At 39.4% G+C, this 18,558-nt stretch overlaps 1 protein-coding gene across 3 annotated transcripts in view; it reads left to right on the top strand.

The window, feature by feature from the left end:
* ALLC (allantoicase) overlaps positions 1-18,558 on the top strand; it is a 65,467-nt gene that overhangs the window by 42,389 nt on the left and 4,520 nt on the right. For all 3 annotated transcript variants that reach the window (XM_058287932.1, XM_058287934.1, XM_058287935.2), the window contains exons 4-9: positions 2,607-2,694; positions 4,031-4,156; positions 5,397-5,476; positions 6,391-6,523; positions 17,019-17,174; positions 17,577-17,650. In XM_058287932.1, the coding sequence (XP_058143915.1) occupies positions 2,607-2,694; positions 4,031-4,156; positions 5,397-5,476; positions 6,391-6,523; positions 17,019-17,174; positions 17,577-17,650 (657 nt within the window). The remainder of the gene's footprint in view (positions 1-2,606; positions 2,695-4,030; positions 4,157-5,396; positions 5,477-6,390; positions 6,524-17,018; positions 17,175-17,576; positions 17,651-18,558) is intronic.

Raw genomic sequence — 18,558 nt, 5'->3', positions numbered from 1 at the left:
ATTTGGTGCCTCGTCATTTTTACCTGGTTTTAAGTTCCCCTGCCCTGGGCATAACCACAACTAACAAGGCAAATGCCTCCACATGGTTTGGATAAGAGCTCCCCCAGCTTCTCTGAATGGCCCCCCTTTTTTTGGTGCTGCAAAATTTAAGCAAGGCCTATATCTCCCTATGGCTTGTGCTTCTCCAAACGGCATGTGCTGCTCCTGCTTTTTGCGTGTGTTATTTGACGCGTCCGATCCCCGGTATCCATGGGAGAGCCCCACCTCTTCCCCCAGGACCCACAGGTGCTCTCTCTCCCCCACCCTCTCTTGAACTCTAGCAGGTACTTAGGTTAGGTAAGCCCGGCGGCCCCTGGGATGCCGTCATCCTCCCCTCTTCCCCTGGCTCTTTGATCTATTTATTAAGCTGTCCCTTCAAGCATTCTCGGCTGTCTGGCTAGCTGTGTTTGCACCTCATCACCCAAAGGACTTCCACGTGACATCTAAAGCAATGGCTTTAAAGGGAAAACACCTAGATCTTCACCCCTGGGCCCCTCTGTCTAACATGGATTCCATAATGTGCATTGGGAAGAAAATAGACACACCTTACGTTTTTTGGAAAATGCTTTGCTTGCCTCATTCACGTGTGGGACCTGCTTATTGAAAAAAAATGGAGAAAAACGGAAAAGTACAGAAAAGAAATGGAAACTCTGTTGAAATCCTACTACCTTGTCACAGACAGCGTTGGCGTTAAGACTCACTGTGAGTGGCGAGATAAACTCAGTTGCACATGTAGTTAAAGCCTGTGGAGTGAATATTATTGCAATCAATTGTCCTTTATAGCCAGCTGATTCCTGTTGAATGAAAAGCAGGTTGTCCTCAACCATGATTAATGTGCCATCAAGTTGTTCTGTTGAAATGGCACTCTGTGTAGGCAGAGCCTGGCGTGGGTCCCGAGCATGTTGACGCTATGAGAGCATTAACTTACTTAATCTTAAGGAGAAAAAGAAAATAAAACAAAGAACAGAGATGTTAAGTAACTTGTTCTAGGTCACACAGCTAGTAAATGATGAAGCTCGTATTTTATCGCCTAGCCTGTCTTTGAAATATTTAAATGCATACCCGCCTAGCTAGTCCACTGATCATATTTGCACAAACAGGCAAAGATATGTAGAAAGTATTCATTCTGTTATTGTTTAGCGGGGAAGAAAAGCAACTGAAATATCTGTCAATAGGGAACTAAAGAAATTATAGCTCTTCCAGACTATGTAATACTATGTGGCTCTTAAAAAGAATAGTAGCTTTCCATATAATGGCAATAAAAGATGTCCATGACACATTTCATGCACATAAAGCAATATGTAAAGGAATGCACATTAAACTGTGAAGAGTGGTTTTCTCTGAAGGAGGGGGCTTGGGAAGTGGGGTGAGAGACAACGGGGGGCTTATTTCTTACGTGTTATACATGAGTATATATATAATATATATAAAAAGTCTATATTAATAGAGAAACATAGAAACACTTAAGGTCAACAAGTAATAAACATATTTTTTCCTATTGGAAAAAACAAATATTGATAAAGTGGGGTAGGAGAGAATGGGGGACTTAAGCTTATACACTTGGGTGAGTGTATCTTTCTCTCTCTGTACATATGTACATATATTCATATTTTTGCATTTAAAACATACAAGTAATAAGTATATTCTATTTTTTGAGGGAGTATATTACAGATAAAGCTGAAAAGACCCCTCATCACTAACTCAATGCCACTCCATTCATTCCCTTTATAGAATTAACACTATTGTAGGATTGGAATATCCTTTTATCATATATTTAACATTTTATTTTTTTATATCAATCTTACAGGTTACTCAGTTAACACAAGAAAAAAGCTACAATAACAAGAAATCTCCTTTAATTAGTGATTACACTCCCCACTTATTTTGTTCATTGTGATTGGAGTATTCCGTAATATCTTTTTTTTTCTTTTCCTCCATTTTTAGGAGGTACCGGGGATTAAACCCAGGACCTCATACATTGAACTATACCTGTTCTGCCCTGTAATATCTTTTTATATTTTTAAATAAATATATACACATCTATCATATCATATCATATTATAGCATATCACCATATAATATCAATCTTTATCATCTATGTCTCTATATATCTGTCTCTAATCTACCTACCTACCTGCCTAATTCTCTATCATCTATCATCTCTATCATCTATCTATCATTTCTGTCATCTATCATCTCTATCATTTATCAATCACTATCATCTTCTATGTATGATCTATGATCTATCTATCATCTCGCTCTATCTCTATCGTCTATCTCTCTATCACCTCTCTATCTCTATCATCTATCTCTCTGTATCTCTATCATCTATCTATCACCTCTCTCTCTCTATCTCTATCATCTATCTCTCTCTCTATCATCTATCTATTTGGAATGGGTTAGCTGGGCAAGAAGGCAGGAGTTGAGACACCCCTATCTGCTAAGGACTTCCCTTGAACCCCAGCCTGCACTGTCCCTCTGTCCCTTGGAGGCTAAAGCTAATATGCTGGAATCACAGGCTCCGAAACAGATGATAATTATCAACTTGTGATCTGTCTTTGCTTTAGAGTGATCCCCCAGCTTTTAAAGAACATGAATATACTGAGTTTGGCAAGTGGATGGATGGATGGGAGACCAGAAGGAAAAGGATTCCAGGTAAAATGATGATGACTTGTTCATTCAACACTGAAAAGTTTAAACAAGAGGGGCTGCTGGAAAGTCGGTATATATTTTGGGTCAATTTTAGCAAATCAATCTCCCTCTGTTGACGCCTCTGATGGGGCTCTGCTCTGAAATCTCAGATGATCCAACATCAGGCCCTGGGAAGTCAGGGAGGGGTAACTTGAGCCTTGTCTTCTTGTACTACTGGGCAAAAAGGAGGATGGAAACACTCTGTTAGGAAAATGAAAATATTGGTGATAGCTATGAGCGGAGGGGAAGAGCAAATATTTGGCCGGCATTATTTGGTAAGTGCATTTACATTTAATTCTCACAACAGCTCCTTAAGTAGGTGCTCTTATCCCCCTGTAATAGCTATGGAAACAGGTTTATTCACTTAGTCCAGGCCACATAACTGATAAAATAAGCTGGGAATTGAACTAAGGTCTATTTTATGCCAATTCATACCCTTTATTTTATGTCAATGTTAAGATACTATTTTTCTTCCTTGCTCGTTGTAAGTTTTAATCAAAATATAATACATCTTAAAGTTGAACAAAGAAACAAAATGATAAGAAAAAACAAAAAATAAAAAAATAAGAAAAAATAAAGTTGAACAAATGTCTATAAAACAGAACTAATCCCAGTATTAGGCTAATATCTGGATTTTAGCTGCTGTCCTAAGTGTTATAGAAATACTAGATATTTCTAATTTTCTATAATACTTTGAGCCATTAGTAGATACTAATAAATTTTGAGGTGGTATCAGGCAGCAAGCATCCAGGAACAGCACAGTAACATACTGACTCCAAGAGTTCTCAGACTTTGGCAGAAACCTAGGAGAGTGTTCTGGGCAGGGGTGCCATAGGAACAAATGCTGAGATGACAGCAAACTTGGTGCATTTGTGTCTCCTGTGCTGGATTATGAGTTTTATATACCACACACAACCACATTTAAGCATTATAGAAAGTAATGCCACTTCTGATTTACAACTGAAGTAACAGAGGCTCAGAGTGGTCAAATAATTTGCCAAGGACACACAGCTAGTAAATGATCAATTTGGAATTAGAATCTGATCTCTTTGAATCCAGAGTCTGCGCATTTTCTGGTGTGACCAGGATTGAGGATTTATGCTGGGGAATGGCGGTCATATGTGGTCAGACTATGAAAGATCTTAAAATCTTATTAGCTGAGTATTAATTGATACACAGTTTTCTGTGATTGAAGATCAGTAATCCTTTTGTTGTGTATTTTATTAGTACTGTTCAATCACATCCTTCCTTGAACGTATCATTTCTAATGGAGTTGTTCTTGTGGTTTTATGTCACGTAGGTCACGACTGGTGCATCATCAAACTGGGGATACAAGGGATTATCCGAGGGTTCGATGTAGACATTTCGTACTTCCTAGGAAATTATGCTCCTCGAATATCAATTCAAGCTGCAAACTTGGAAGAAGGTGCCTCAGGATCCATGGGTTTCCCACAAAATGAGAACTGTGGAGTCGTAAGGCTCATCTGGCCAGATTGATAAGCCCTGGACAGGTTCAGCAACTTGCCTAAGGCTACTACACTGGGACAGAACTTATAATGCAGACCTTTAGATTTCCAATGATCGCGCCATGTTTTTTCCGTTTTCAGTTTAACAATCTTCTTTGGTCCCATGGAAAATTCATCACACCCCCTCCCCCTTCCTTACGCAGAGGCAGGGCCTCCTACCACCATGAGGTTTGGAGGGCAGGTTGCTTGGGAGGGTGGGAGGGCGTGGGCTGTGCCTTGGGGTGACTGGGAGGGTCTGGAACCAGGTCTGGGCCACGTGAGGGACCAGCTGTACCTGCACTGGTTTCGCCCCTACCCCAGGGCATGTAATGGTGCAGCGGCTTTGAGAGTTTCAGAAAGTCTTCCTTTCTGCCTCTTGGAGATCTAGATGGACTCTCTGAATCACACAGGCTTTTAAAGTTAGGCCTGTGTTTTTACCCCTTTAATTGTCATCATTTGATGTTGGTCCTAGAATTAAAATTTCTAGAAACATGTACAATCATGTGTGTGTATATACACATACTTAGGGAAGGTAAATTATGCCAGTTGGTAAATTTATACTGCATGTTCTATGTATATAGTACTATGTGAGGAGACTCTATAGAACTGAAACACATGGTCTCGGTTCCCCAAGGATAGCTGGAGTACTTGAAAAATTAAAGGATGATACAAGTGATGTTACTTTACAAGCAGGAAGTGATTAGTGACAAATGAATACTATTTTTTCCACAAACCCATCAATTGTCCATGAGTACTTCCATTTCTGAATCTCCTAAGCATCGATTCTAAGGATATCATTTGGGGAACAGCATTTCTGGAATTGAGCTTGCAATATTCCAAAAACTTTATTGACCCAAATTTGGAAAACTCTAGTCGTATGATTAATTTGTTGAATCCTTGACCTAAGTTGGAAATGATATTTACTATTTTGACACGCAAATACACTATCAAATATATTGCACTAATTTTTAAGCTTACCATTAATATTTTAAATATTGGGGAAGTTCAATGAATGTTTCTAATACTCTGATTATCTGGAGCTTTGACTTAAACAATGTCTGTGTTATTATTTGGCAAAAGGAAATTACCATAGAGCCCATGAAGACAGACTCTTTGATTTTGATCTTTAACCTTAACCCTAAACGGTCACTTTAACTTCAGATAAACTACCAGAAATCCCAGAAAGAGGAGTCAGGACAGGGACAGCAGCCGAGCCTGAAGAATTTGAAGCTATCAATGAGGTATGCCTACAAAGAAAGGACTGACTCTTGTGATTGTTAGGACAGTAATGAAACTTTATTTTGCAGGCCAGGTTGTGCAAGGTGATTCTTTGGAACACTGAACCCTGACATAGCTCAACTCATTTGCTCTTCCATTATGACCCTGCAAGTGTTTCGTGCGTGGTTCATGCAATGCCCGTATGAGGGCACTTCTTGGTCCCTAAAAGACCGAGAGTAGAGCTTCTTGAGTGTGGTCTGTTATAGGTGCATCTGCAAAACATTACTGCTCTCTGATGAGATAAATATGGAAACTGAGAATAAATGTTTATATACTTTTTATGGCAGTTTGACAGAGTAACTTGGATGAATTTGGGTTTTTGAAACAAATTTTTTTGCATAGTAATTTTTATTGTGTTTACAAAAGTGTTGATCTATAACAGATAGGAAATACTTAACCTCAACAACAACAAACAGATCCTCAGCCCAGTTTGAGAATCACTAATCTAGGGAAAATTGTCGCAAGGTGCCAGCCAACCCATTTACCCCAGCACTCACGGTCCGTGGGAGTAGCCCTTGTTTTCATATGAGTGTTCACATTGCCATTCTGGTTTCTTGTTTGTAAGAATTCTCAAGGTGAAGAAATGTGGTGGAATCTGAGATCTTGTCCTTTATTTCTAACCCTACCTGGCCCCCACCTGCTGCCTATACTCAGTGGCTATTCTGATCCGTGTCAGGGAAACAGGCCTTTATTCTGTTTATTATTAAACTTGGGGCTTGTTCTTGATTAATGGTTTTATTAAAGTGCTCCATTAGGCATCCATCATTAATTTTTATTCCTGAGTATCTCTACCTCATGACTCTTACACAGGTACTAGAAGGAGAGAATTTATTGTTCCCAAGAACTGGGTCACTAACACTGTGATATTTATTCCTAGCTAAAGTCCAATGACTGGAATTACTTGGTTCCCATGGTAGAGCTAAAAGCAAGAAAGCCTGGTTCTAGTCACAACTATTTTCTTGTCAATTCCCAGCAGAGATGGACTCATATAAGACTCAACATTTTCCCAGGTAAATGACACCCATTCATCTGCATTTCTATGGCTTCTTTATTTCATACTGACATGTTTAAATAATATACATCATTTTCTATTGGCCACTTATCACTGTGGCATTTTAGGATTTATGATTTGCTCTTTTTGTGCATCAGCTAATTCTTGTTTTAATCCACCCATCAGTAGGTAATCAATGAAAGACGATCAGGTAAATTAGGATGCGATTTAACTAAGTTGTATTAGTGAAATATTTTCTAACAATTTCTATTTCACAGGCATTAGGATGGTGCAAAAGGAATTGCAGTTTCAGACTGTGAATTGCACTAGGTGAATTGACAGCTTCAGACTGTCACTGTAACCAGGCTCAAACACATCTTTATCAATCAAAACAGGAACCATTACAGTCAACACGTTTGCCAATGAGAAATAAGTTTGCTTATTTCTGTAGTGTAAAAATCCATGCTTCAGGATTTGACGAACTCTTGGAAAGCCTTTTCTGCATCCTGCTGGTTGTGGAAGATGCTTTCCCTGCAAAAAGTTGCCGAGATGCTTGAAGAAGTGGTAGTCTGTTGGCGAGAGGTCAGGTGAATATGGAGGATGAGGCAAAACTTCGTAGCTCAATTTGTTCAACTTCTGAAGCGTTGGTTGTGTGATGTGTGGTCGGGCGGCGTCGTGGAGAAGAATTGGACCTTTCTGCTGACCAATGCTGGCTGCAGGCATTGCGCTTTTCGTGTATCTCATTGATTTGCTTAGCATACTTCTGAGATGTAATGGTTTCGCTGGGATTCAGGAAGCTGGAGTGGATCAGACTGGCAGCAGACCGCCAAACAGTGACCATGACCTTTTTTTGGTGCAAGTTGGGCTTTGGGAAGTGCTTTGGAGCTTCTTCTCGGTCCAACCACTGAGCTGGTCATCGCCAGTTGTCATATAAAATCCACTTTTCGTCCCATGTCACAGTATGATCAAGAAATGGTTGGTTGTTGTTGCACAGAATAAGAAAAGAGGCACTTCAACACAATAATTTTTTGGATTTTTGGTCAGCTCATGAGGCACCCACTTATGGAGCTTTTTCACCTTTCTAATTTGCTTCAACTGCTGATCGATCATACAATGGTCGACATTGAGTTCTTTGGCAACTTCTCATGTAGTTTAAGAGGATTGGCTTCAATGATTTCTCACAATTGGTCATTATCAACTTCCAATGGCTGGCCACTGTGCTCCTCATCTTCAAGGCTCTCGTCTCTTTCAAAACTTCTTGAACCACCACTGCATCGTACGTTTGTTAGCAGTTCCTGGTCAAATGCGTAGTTGATATTGAGAGTTGTCTCTGCTGCTTTACAACTCATTTTGAACTCAAATAAGAAAATCACTTGAATTTGCTTTTTTTTTTTTTAATTTCTCTTTTTCTTGAATTTGCTTTTTGTCTAACATCATTTCCATAGTCTAAAATAAATATGAAATAAACAGCAATAAGTCATTTACAAAAAACATAAAGCAAGAAATGAACATTAAAATGATCTATAACATAACCACATTTATTTAAAAATGTATATCAGTATCAGATGGCAAATTTCAATAATGCAAAACTGCAGTTACTGTTGCACCAGTTGAAGTGGTATGTACAAATAATCCCCATTTTATTTTAAAATATTTTTTGTAATAACTTTATGATGATATAATTTCCATACCATTAATTCATCCATTTAAAATGTTTTTTTTGATATATTCACAGATATATACAACCATCACCACAGTCAATTCTAGAGAATTTTCATCACCTCAGAAAGAAACCCCATAACCTTTAGCTATTACCCTCTATCCTCTCTTCTCCCCAAGTCCTGAGACAAATGTAGAGACAGAGGCTAATCTACTATGTCTCTCTATATTTGCCTATTCTTGTTTTAAGATTTATTTATTCATTTATTTCTCCCCACCTCCCTCATTGTCTGTTCTCTGTGTCCATTCACGTGCGTTCTTCTGTGTCTGCTTGTTTTCTCTTTAGGAGGCACCAGGAACCAATCCTGGGACCTTTCAGAGAAGGAGAGAGGTACTCGATCTTTTGTGCCACCTCAGCTTCCTGGTCTACTGCATTTTTTATTGTCTCTACTCTGTGTTTCTTTGTTGTGTCACCTTGCTGCACCAGCTCTCTGCTTGGACCGGCTTGCTATGTGGGCCAGCACTCTTGTGCAGGCCAGCACTCCTGCGTGGGCCAGCTTTGCACAGGCCAGCTTGCCTTTACCAGGAGGCACAGGAATCAAACCCTGGACTTCCATATGGTAGATGGGAACCCAGTCACTTGAGCCACATCCGCCTCCCTATTTGCCTTTCTTAACATTTCATATAAATGGAATCATGTAATAAGTGATTTTTTGGGTCATATTAAAAAATTAACAACTTTACTTCAAATTCACAAAAATAAAAACAGAAAAAGGCAGATCAACAAGTTATGGAACATAATTCCTAAAACCTTCTTTTTTGGGCACTTTTATCTCATCTAATTCCAGCTGCCAACTCAGTTGTTCCTCTAGTGTTCAGAAAGATACACAGATTAGTTAAATGATATCTGGCTTCTTTCACTTAGCATAATGTTTTCAAGGTTCAATGATGTTGTAGCATGTACCTTATCCCTTTTTATGAACAAATAATATTCCATTGTATGGATACACCTCATTTTGTTTATCCATTCGTCAACTGATGGACATTTGTGTTGCTTACAGCTTTTGGCTATTATGAATAATGGTGTTATGAACATTCATGTACATGTTTTTGTGTGGACATAGGTTTTTATAGCTAGGAGCGGGCATTGCTGAGTCATATGGTGACCATGTTTCACCATTTGATGAACTACTGGACTGTCTTCCAAAGCAGCAACACCATTTTTTACATTCTATTGAGCAGTGTATGGGGGTTCCCATTTCTCCATATCCTTGTCAATGCTTTTTATCTGATGTTTTGATTATAGCCATCCTAGTGGGTGTAGAGTGGTATTTTACTGTGGCTTTGATTTGCTTTTCCCTGATGACTAATGATGTCAAGTGTATTTTCATGTGCTTGATAGTTATTTATATTATCTTCTTTGGGAAATGTCTATTCAGATTCTTTGCTCATTTAAAAAACTGAATTATTTGCCTTTTTATTGTTGACTTGTAAGAGTTCTTTATATATATTTGGATCAAATCCCTTATCAGATACATGATTTGCAAATATTCTCTCCTATTCTGTGGGTTGTGCTTTCACTTTCTTGATAGTGTCTTTTGAAGTCCAATTTATCTACTTTTCATTTGTTGCTCATGTTTTTGGTGTCATAACTAGGAATTCATTGTCAAATGTGAAGTCATGAAGATTTCCCCTATTTCTTTTAAGAGTTTTACAGTTTTAGATTTTACACTTATATTTTCAATCCATTTTGTTTTCATTTTTGTATATGGTGTGAGATGAGGGTCCAACTTCATTCTTTCGCTTATGGCTTCCCAGTCGATCTAGAACCATTTGTTGAAGAGACTGTTCCTTTCCTATTGAATGGCCTTGACACCCTTGGCAAAAATCAGTTGACTATAAATGTTTGGGTTTATTATGGGGCTGTCAATTTTATGCCATTGATCTATATATCCTTGAGCTACTAATACACTGTATTGATTACTGTTGCTTTGTAATACATTCTGAAATTGGAATATGTGAGTCCTCCTACTTTGTTCTTCTTTTTTAGGATTGTTTAGGCTACTCTGGGTCCTTTGAAATTCATATGAATTTTAGTTTCTGCCTGCCAATTTCTACAAAGAAGTTAGTTGGGATTCTTTTTTTTTTAGTTTTTAAATTTTTAAATTTTTATTTGATAGTTGGGATTCTGATAGAGATTGCATTGAAACTGTAGATCAACTTGGGGAGTATTACCACCTTAATGTTAAGTCTGGCGATCCATGAACATGGGATGTTTTTCCATTTATTTAAATCTTTAATTTCTTTCTACTCTAATCTTTCTTATTTTGTTCCTTCTTGCTTTAGGTTTTGTTTGCTCTTTTTTTCACTATCTTAGAGTGGAAGGTTAGTTTTTAAAAAAATTTTTTTAAAATTATTATTATTATTTATTTCCCCTCCCCCCCAGTTGTCTGTTCTTTTTTTTTTTTTTTTTTTTTTTTAAAGATTTATTTATTTATTTAATTCCCCCCCTCCCCTGGTTGTCTGTTCTTGGTGTCTATTTGCTGCGTCTTGTTTCTCTGTCCGCTTCTGTTGTCGTCAGCGGCATGGGAAGTGTGGGCGGCGCCATTCCTGGGCAGGCTGCTCTTTCTTTTCACACTGGGCGGCTTTCCTCACGGGCGCACTCCTTGCGCGTGGGGCTCCCCCACGCGGGGGACACCCTTGCGTGGCACGGCACTCCTTGCGCGCATCAGCACTGCGCATGGCCAGCTCCACACGGGTCAAGGAGGCCCGGGGTTTGAACCACGGACCTCCCATATGGTAGACGGATGCCCTAACCACTGGGCCAAAGTCCGTTTCCCAGTTGTCTGTTCTCTGTGTCCATTTGCTGCGTGTTCTTTGTCTGCTTCTGTTGTTGTCAGCAGCATGGGAATCTGTGTTTCTTTTTGTTGGGTCATCTTGTTGCGTCAGTTCTCCGTGTGTGTGGCACCATTCCTGGGCAGGCTGCACTTTCTTTCACGCTGGGCGGCTCTCCTTATGGGGTGCACTCCTTGGGCGTGGGGCTCCCCTACGCGGAGACACCCCTGAGTGGCAGGGCACTCCTTGCGCACATCAGCACTGCGCATAGGCCAGCTCCACACGGGTCAAGGAGGCCCAGGGTTTGAACCGCGGACCTCCCATGTGGTAGACGGATGCCCTAACCACTGGGCCAAGTCTGCTTCCCGAAAGGTTAGGTTTTTGATTTGAGGTCTTTCTTATTCTTTAATATAGGCATTTGCACTTATAATATTCCTTTAAACACCACTTTAGCTGTATCCCATAAATTTTGCTATGTAATGTCTTCATTTTCATTTATCTCAAAGTATTTTCTAATTTCCCATTTTATTTATTCTTCAATACATTGGTTGTTTAAGAATGTGTTGTTTAATTCCCATATATTTATGAGTTTCCCAAATTTTTTCTGTTATTGATTTCTGTTTTCATTCCATGTGATTGGAAAACATACTTTATACTATTTCAATCCTATAAAGTTTACTGAGGTTTGTTTTATCATCTAGCTTATGGTCTACCTTGAAGAATATTCTATGTGAACTTCAGAAGAATGTGTATTCTGCTGTTGTTAGATGGAGTGTTCTATGGAAGTTTGTTAGGTCTAGTTGGTTTACAGTATTGTTAAAGTCTTTAATGTCCTTGTTGATCTCCCGCTTCATTGTTCTATCCAATATTGAAAGTGAGATATTGAAGGCTCCAAGAATCATTGTTGAGTTGTCTATTTCTCCCTTTAGTTTTGTTGTTTTTTCATGGATTTTGGTGCTCTGTTGTTAAGTGCTTTCATGTTTATAATTATTATATCTTTTTGATGGATTGACACTTTTATAATTATAAAATGTTCCTCTTTGCATCTAGTAACTTTTTTTTTTTTTTTTTTGATTTGAGGTGTATTTTGTCTTATATTAGTATACCAATCTAGCTTTATTTTGGTTGTTGCTTGTTGCCTGAAATATCTTTTTCTATTGTTTTCAATCTACTTATATCTTTGAAACAAAAGTATTTTGCTTGTTTGGTTTTCAGGGGATACTGGGATCGAACCTGGGACCTTGTACATGGGAAGTAGGTGCTCAACCACATGACTACATCTGCTCCCCTTGTATTGCTTTTCTTCGGCAAAGGAATAGAGTTTATTAAGAAGAAAAAATGAGAAAAGTTCACAACCCTAGGCTCAAAATTCTCTCACACTTTTGCAAATTAAGTCAGTTTCCTTGGGAAGAGATTTAAAGCTCTCTGTTCTACGGCCTGCTTCTTCCAGCAGAGTTCTGAGCCACTGCTCTGGAGCTGGGGATGGGGTCAAGACATTCCACTCTTTCAGGGACACTCCTGCTTTAGGAGTAGGGTGCTTGGTGAAGGGAGGAAGTAGCCTCAGGTCTTCTCTGCTTGCCTGGACATGGAAACTCTGCTTTGCAGTCCAGGGCAAAGTGGGATCAGGGTCCCAACATTCTCAGTGGTGCTGTGCTTCAGGTGGAACTTCCTCCCCATGAGTGGGGGTGGACAGAAGAAAGGACGCTCCACCTCTTAGGTGCACTCACCTGGAACTTAGCCTCAGAAGCAGGTAGGTGGGGTAGGACGAGAAACGCTGACATATTCCCCTTCCTGGGAGGACAACCCTCTGACTAAGAGCTGAGGGGTGAGGGAATCCTATGTTCTTGGCTAGACCAGTCTGAAGAGAAGGTTCCATCTTCCCTGAAGTGGGAGGGAAGGTGGAGGAAGCAGGTCTCGGCTCAAATACCCCAGATAACTGCTATTCTCACCAAGTTTTAAATTTTTTTAAATTTTTAGTTAGGCCAGTTATTTATTAAGGAACTGAGAGAAGAGAAATGGGAGAAAATAACAGATTATGGGTCCCAGATAGAGAGGAAAGGGGCTGAAAAAAGATAAAGAGGGCTAATTTACAGACCGCAATTCCCCATTACAGATTACATATGCCCAGGTTTACCTGCGTGCTGACCCAGGCAGGGGGAGAAAAGGCAAGAACGGGCTGATTTGGATTATGTGCTTGCATTTCAAACCATTAATTATTCTGCCTGTTTGCTAATGTCCCGGGAGGAATCCCAGTTGTTTGCTGTTTTGATTCATTAACTCACCTCTCAGTCCTCTGGGAGGGCCCAATGGTAAGCCCCCTTGAGGACATCCGGGGCTTCTCCTTCATTCTGGAGGAAATCTTGTTCTGAATGGGATTTCTTGTAAGGTTCTTCCAGTAGCCATCTTGTAGGTATCCGTGGCCATGTGGGCTTTTTGCCAGGTTCCAGATCTGTCTATTGATGCCCTAATCTACTAGCCTGCCTCAACCCCACCCCCCAGAGGGTTTACACCTTTATTCTTTTTCTAAAAAATTTTTAATTTTTATTTATCCCCTCCCCCCCCCAACCCCCATTGTCTGCTCTCTGTGTCCATTTGCTGTATTCTTCTGTGACTGCTTTTATCCTTATTAGCAGCACTGGGAGGGAATCTGTGTTTCTTTTTGTTGTGTCATCTCGTTGTGTCAGCTCTCCATGTGTGCAGAGCCATTCTTGGGCAGGCTGTCTTTCTTTGTGCTGGGCGGCTCTCCTTACGGGGCATACTTGCACGTGGGGCTCCCCTACGCAGGGGACACCCCTGCGTGGCACGGCACTCCTTATGCGCATCAGCACTGCGCATGGGCCAGCTCCACACGGGTCAAGGAGGCCTGGGGTTTGAACCCTGGACCTCCCTTGTGGTATGCGGATGCCCAACCACTGGGCCAAGTTCACTTCCCTACCTTTATTCTTAAAGGGGTCTCACCAAGTTCAAATAGATTTTCTTGAATAAATGTTTCTTCATTTGCTGTATGCCTGCCAGGACCACTTCCAGAGACTTTACATTTAAAAAAAATAATTTTCACCAGTTTTACTGGAAAATATGGGTGCAGAGCTCTGCTTGCCTGTCATGCTGGAATTGGAACTCTTATTTTTTGGAGGAATCTGATTTTATTTAATTAATTTTTTAAAACACTTTTAAAAATTAAGGTTAATAGATCACAAAGAACGTTACATTAAAAAATATAAGAGGTTCCCATATAACCCACTCCCCACTCCCCCACCTCCATCATTTTTGTAAATTGTATTTTTTTGAAGATATATTGGAATTGGGACTCTTGATTCTTATTTTAGACACAGTATATTTCTGGTTATCATGCTTTAAAGTAAGACACTGATGTGAAAATCTGAACATATTTACTGATATTTCTTATTGACACCATCTGTCCTAACATTAGTGGAAGTAACTGAATGGGAAAAGCCAAAAAGCTTTTAGACCTTTCCCATTTGTTAATTCAGCGAACACTTACGGTGTGCTCATCATGAATTGGGGCTGAGCGCTGGCTGTGTAATCCTTTCCCAGATGATGAATACGACAGAGCCAACAGATTGTAAGATTCATGAAGGCAGGGATCAAGTGTCTGGTTTGTAGTTTGTGTATGTCCAGTAGCACACTGTGTGGGACAAAGTAGAAACTCAATAACTATTTGCCGCTGATTTTACAGAGCGTGTGTCCATACAAAGTGCACAACTCAGTAAGGGACACACTTAAGAAAAATAATTGTAAACAGTGATAAATGCCCAGGAGAATGGCAGAGATCTATGCCACCCTCAATGACTAAGAGTGCAGGGAGGGTGGCCTCTGGCAAATTCCAATTTAACTTGCCAGTCTGGCCTCTACAAAAGCTAGATGGACCATGCCAGATGTCAATGAAATACCAAAACCTAACCAAGTGGTAGTCCCAAAGTCTCAAGGTCGAATGCAGCTGGTGATCATAGCTTGTCCTCCTGACCCTTCTGTGAGTTCCCCAGGAAACAAGACTAACCAGAATCCTGGAGAAGTTGAAGGTAGAAGTGGTAATTGACCGCAAATGTGCTCAAGGAAATTTTGGGGGGGGTGACGAAAATATTCCAAAAGTAGATTGTGGTGATTTTTCCCTGACTCTTGGATATAACTAAAAAGCATTGAATTAATTGTACACTTACAATAGGTGAATTTTATGGTATGTAATTATACCTCAATAAAGCTATTAAAAAAAACAGTGATGTGTTGTAACAAAAATATTCAGGTGGAACCATGAGAAAATTCTACTTGACAATATTTGATCTAAGAAAACAGCAATTTTGTATGTTTAGTCCAATTTGTACAGGGTTTAGGAGATGAAGAGGCATCTATAAAAGTTCCTCAGAGGAAGCCCTGCTTTGTTTGACTGAATCCTGAGAATTTCTGGAGCACACAAAAGCAATATCTCAATTGGTCAGTATTGACTGATTGATGGTGAGAGATGGGCATTGCCTACATGCAGATTTTTCTTCCTCTGTCTCTTAGCAGTGACTTTAACTGTTCCACAAGAGTTCTGCTTGGGACCCAAGTGTAAGATGGAAAGGAAAAGTGGGATGATGCTCAGGTGGCTGGGGCACATGGAGGTGGGAGTGGGGCAGCTTTAAATGAAATACCCTAAGAGTATTGTGAAGTGTTTCTGAGATCCCTTGACAGTTTTAATTAAAAATGAGACTGGATATTAACTTGTAAAGATAAATCTTTTTTTTTTTTAAATAAAAGCAGATTTATATTCAACAGATAAATGTTTTCTGTATCATTAAAGCATATCACAATGTTCAATGAAGCAGTAATGGTATTCCTCTCATAGTCTAGCTCATGCTGAATTACTCCCTCTAGTATATTTTCTAGGGTTTTATGTCAATATAGTTTGGTTTTATTTGTTGCAAACAACAAGGCCACTGTTGTACTGAAATTTTTTTCAGATCGCTTCGTTTTACCAAATTTTTCATTGGACTTAGTTTCAGTAGAATGCTCTGATGATTTTGGTATTTTGTTCCACTTCTATATAAAAAAACGCTTTGCTTCCACTTTTCAGGAAGTAATATTCAAACAAACAAAAAAATGACTTAATTTGTTAGAATCAGATTATGTAAATTGATCTTGGTAGTTATTTGCTGCTCTGCAGACCTAATCTCTGAGGGCTCCTGTGTTCTCAGCAGCTGTTTGTACTAATATTATCTTTTGTATTCTCAATTGCTTTGCTAAGCAATGCCTTGTCATAAAAATAAAAAAAGTAAGGTTCTGGTATGAATCTGTGTGGGATTTAACACTGCTCATTTCTGACACCAAACATTATATCTATAGTGAATTTGCCGATTACTTTTTCATTTTCCTGGCGTTATTCACTCAAAAAAATTTTTGAGCAACTAATATCTGCAAGGACCTGTTCTAAGTAAAGGTGATACCGAAGTGAGCAAGATGGGCTGCTCTTCCTGCCTTCAACACTTTCATATTCTGGTCTTGGGAGACTGAGATTAGCAGGGATGTAAACAAATTTTCAGGCTGTTATAAGGGTATGGAGTGAATAAGCAAGCGGATGTGATAAAACTTAGCCTGGGGATGCTGAGTGGGTGTAGTTGGGTGGTTCGATTCCCCATACCTCCTAAAACAAAAAACAAACAACAAGAACAACACAAACTTAACCTGGGCAGTCAGGCAGGGGTCAGGGTGGGGTGACTTTAGAAGGAAGGCCTTCCTAAGACCAATGACACTTCCACTGAGAACTAAGGATGATGAGCGTTAACCAGTCTTTTGGAGAGCTGGGGAAACTTGTTCCAGTACACGGTAATGGCGAATACAACGGCCACGAAGCAGTGGGCTTAATGCATTGGAAAACCAGAAAGGAGACAGGGCGGCTGAAGTCTGACACAAGACTGGGTTAGTGAGGTTGGGACGTGAACAAAGACAGGCGCGCAAGGACTTTGGTCTATGATACACAGCCACTTTTCCAAATACGAAATAATTAAGGCACCTTTCCTTTTCAGATGGTGGAATTGCACGTCTTAGAGTATATGGTACTGGACAGAAAGACTGGATTGCGACGGACCCCAAAGAACCTTTAGACCTAGTGGCCCTCGCTTATGGGGGTGTCTGTGTAGGATTTAGCAATGCATATCTTGGGCACCCAAACAATATGATAGGTAAGATGATGTTGTAGGAGCTGGTTTTCATTTGGAAATCTGGGGAACTGGCATTAAACTCCCAATATGGTCAGATAATTTAAAAGGAAGGGGCCATCTCAAAGCAAATGAGATTAATCTTCTACATACATGATTTGATGACTTTATGACACAAAGCAAGTCAACAGTAACAATTTCCTTCCTAATTTTGGCTTAAATAGTTGCTATAAAAGAAAAAGTAAAGTTTACTAACCCTACGGCTATATGTGAATTTACTGAAATATTAACTTTAATGAAAATAATTTATGTGACAATGCTTGGATATATGAGATCTGTAAATTAATTACATCAATGAATTCATTCTTATATTTAAAATAAAACTATATAATTAATAGATAGCTAAATGATGTTATTTTTCTGTAGGCGTTGGCGGGGCAAAGTCTATGGCAGATGGTTGGGAAACTGCAAGAAGATTGGACAGGCCACCAATATTAGAAGTAAGAAATTAAAAATCAAATTGTGGGTTTTCTAAAAAGTATTTTTTAAAGTTTTTTTCAAAAAGTTAAACCAAGGAAATTCTTGCTTATTTTAGAAACAGCCTAAGTGTTGTTCTAAATGCTTATTACTCTCTCCGGGTTTTCCAAATTGCAAAGACCCAGAAGCTCAAACATGCTAGTTATTGCTAAGTACTCTTTGCATTCTTGGAACAGTCCTTTGTTCTTTAGTAAAGAAACAAGAGGATCCATAATTTAATGATACGAAAAGCTGCAGATTTGCTGGCAGATCTGGAGAAAAACTATCCGTTTAATATTGTTTAATATCTGTGTATTCTTGGTTGAGCCCGTTTATGAGAATTTGTGACTGAAAGGCGGCTCTAGAGTCCATGTAGCTGTTTAATTTATTCGGCCAGTAACTAACTTGAGATAAGGAAACCAAAATGAAAGTAAAACAAAACACCTTTCAATTTGCAAATCCCATTGAAAACTTAGTTTTCAACACCACTTTTTTGGGTTAGATTCCATGTCATCCAATGTTTCCAGATATAAATGAATAAACTCTCCTTTCTAGAAATAAAAACTAAAGTTTGGAGGGCAGATTTGATATGAGTATGGATTTGATCAAGGAATGACCTACTTTGAAAGATCAAAACAAACTGATTAGAGGACTAATGGGTTGGATTAAAGATCTTTTGTGTCTAGGTCTGCAAGCAGGAGAATTGCATGCATCATCCATGTGGAATCTAAGCCCCCTTTTGATATAGAGGGGGAGTGGACATCACCATCCCCGGGTCCACAGGATGGAGGAATAGAGTATGGATTAGAGTGGATTTACTGATATTCTACTATGGAACTATTGTGATTAATGGAAGAAATTGTAGCACTGATGTGGAGAAAGTGGCCACAGT

This window comes from Dasypus novemcinctus, chromosome 25, assembly GCF_030445035.2.
Source record: "Dasypus novemcinctus isolate mDasNov1 chromosome 25, mDasNov1.1.hap2, whole genome shotgun sequence".
Taxonomy (NCBI): Eukaryota; Metazoa; Chordata; class Mammalia; order Cingulata; family Dasypodidae; genus Dasypus; species Dasypus novemcinctus.
Note: the sequence above shows the minus strand (reverse complement) of the source record. Positions and strands in the feature narration are given on the sequence as shown.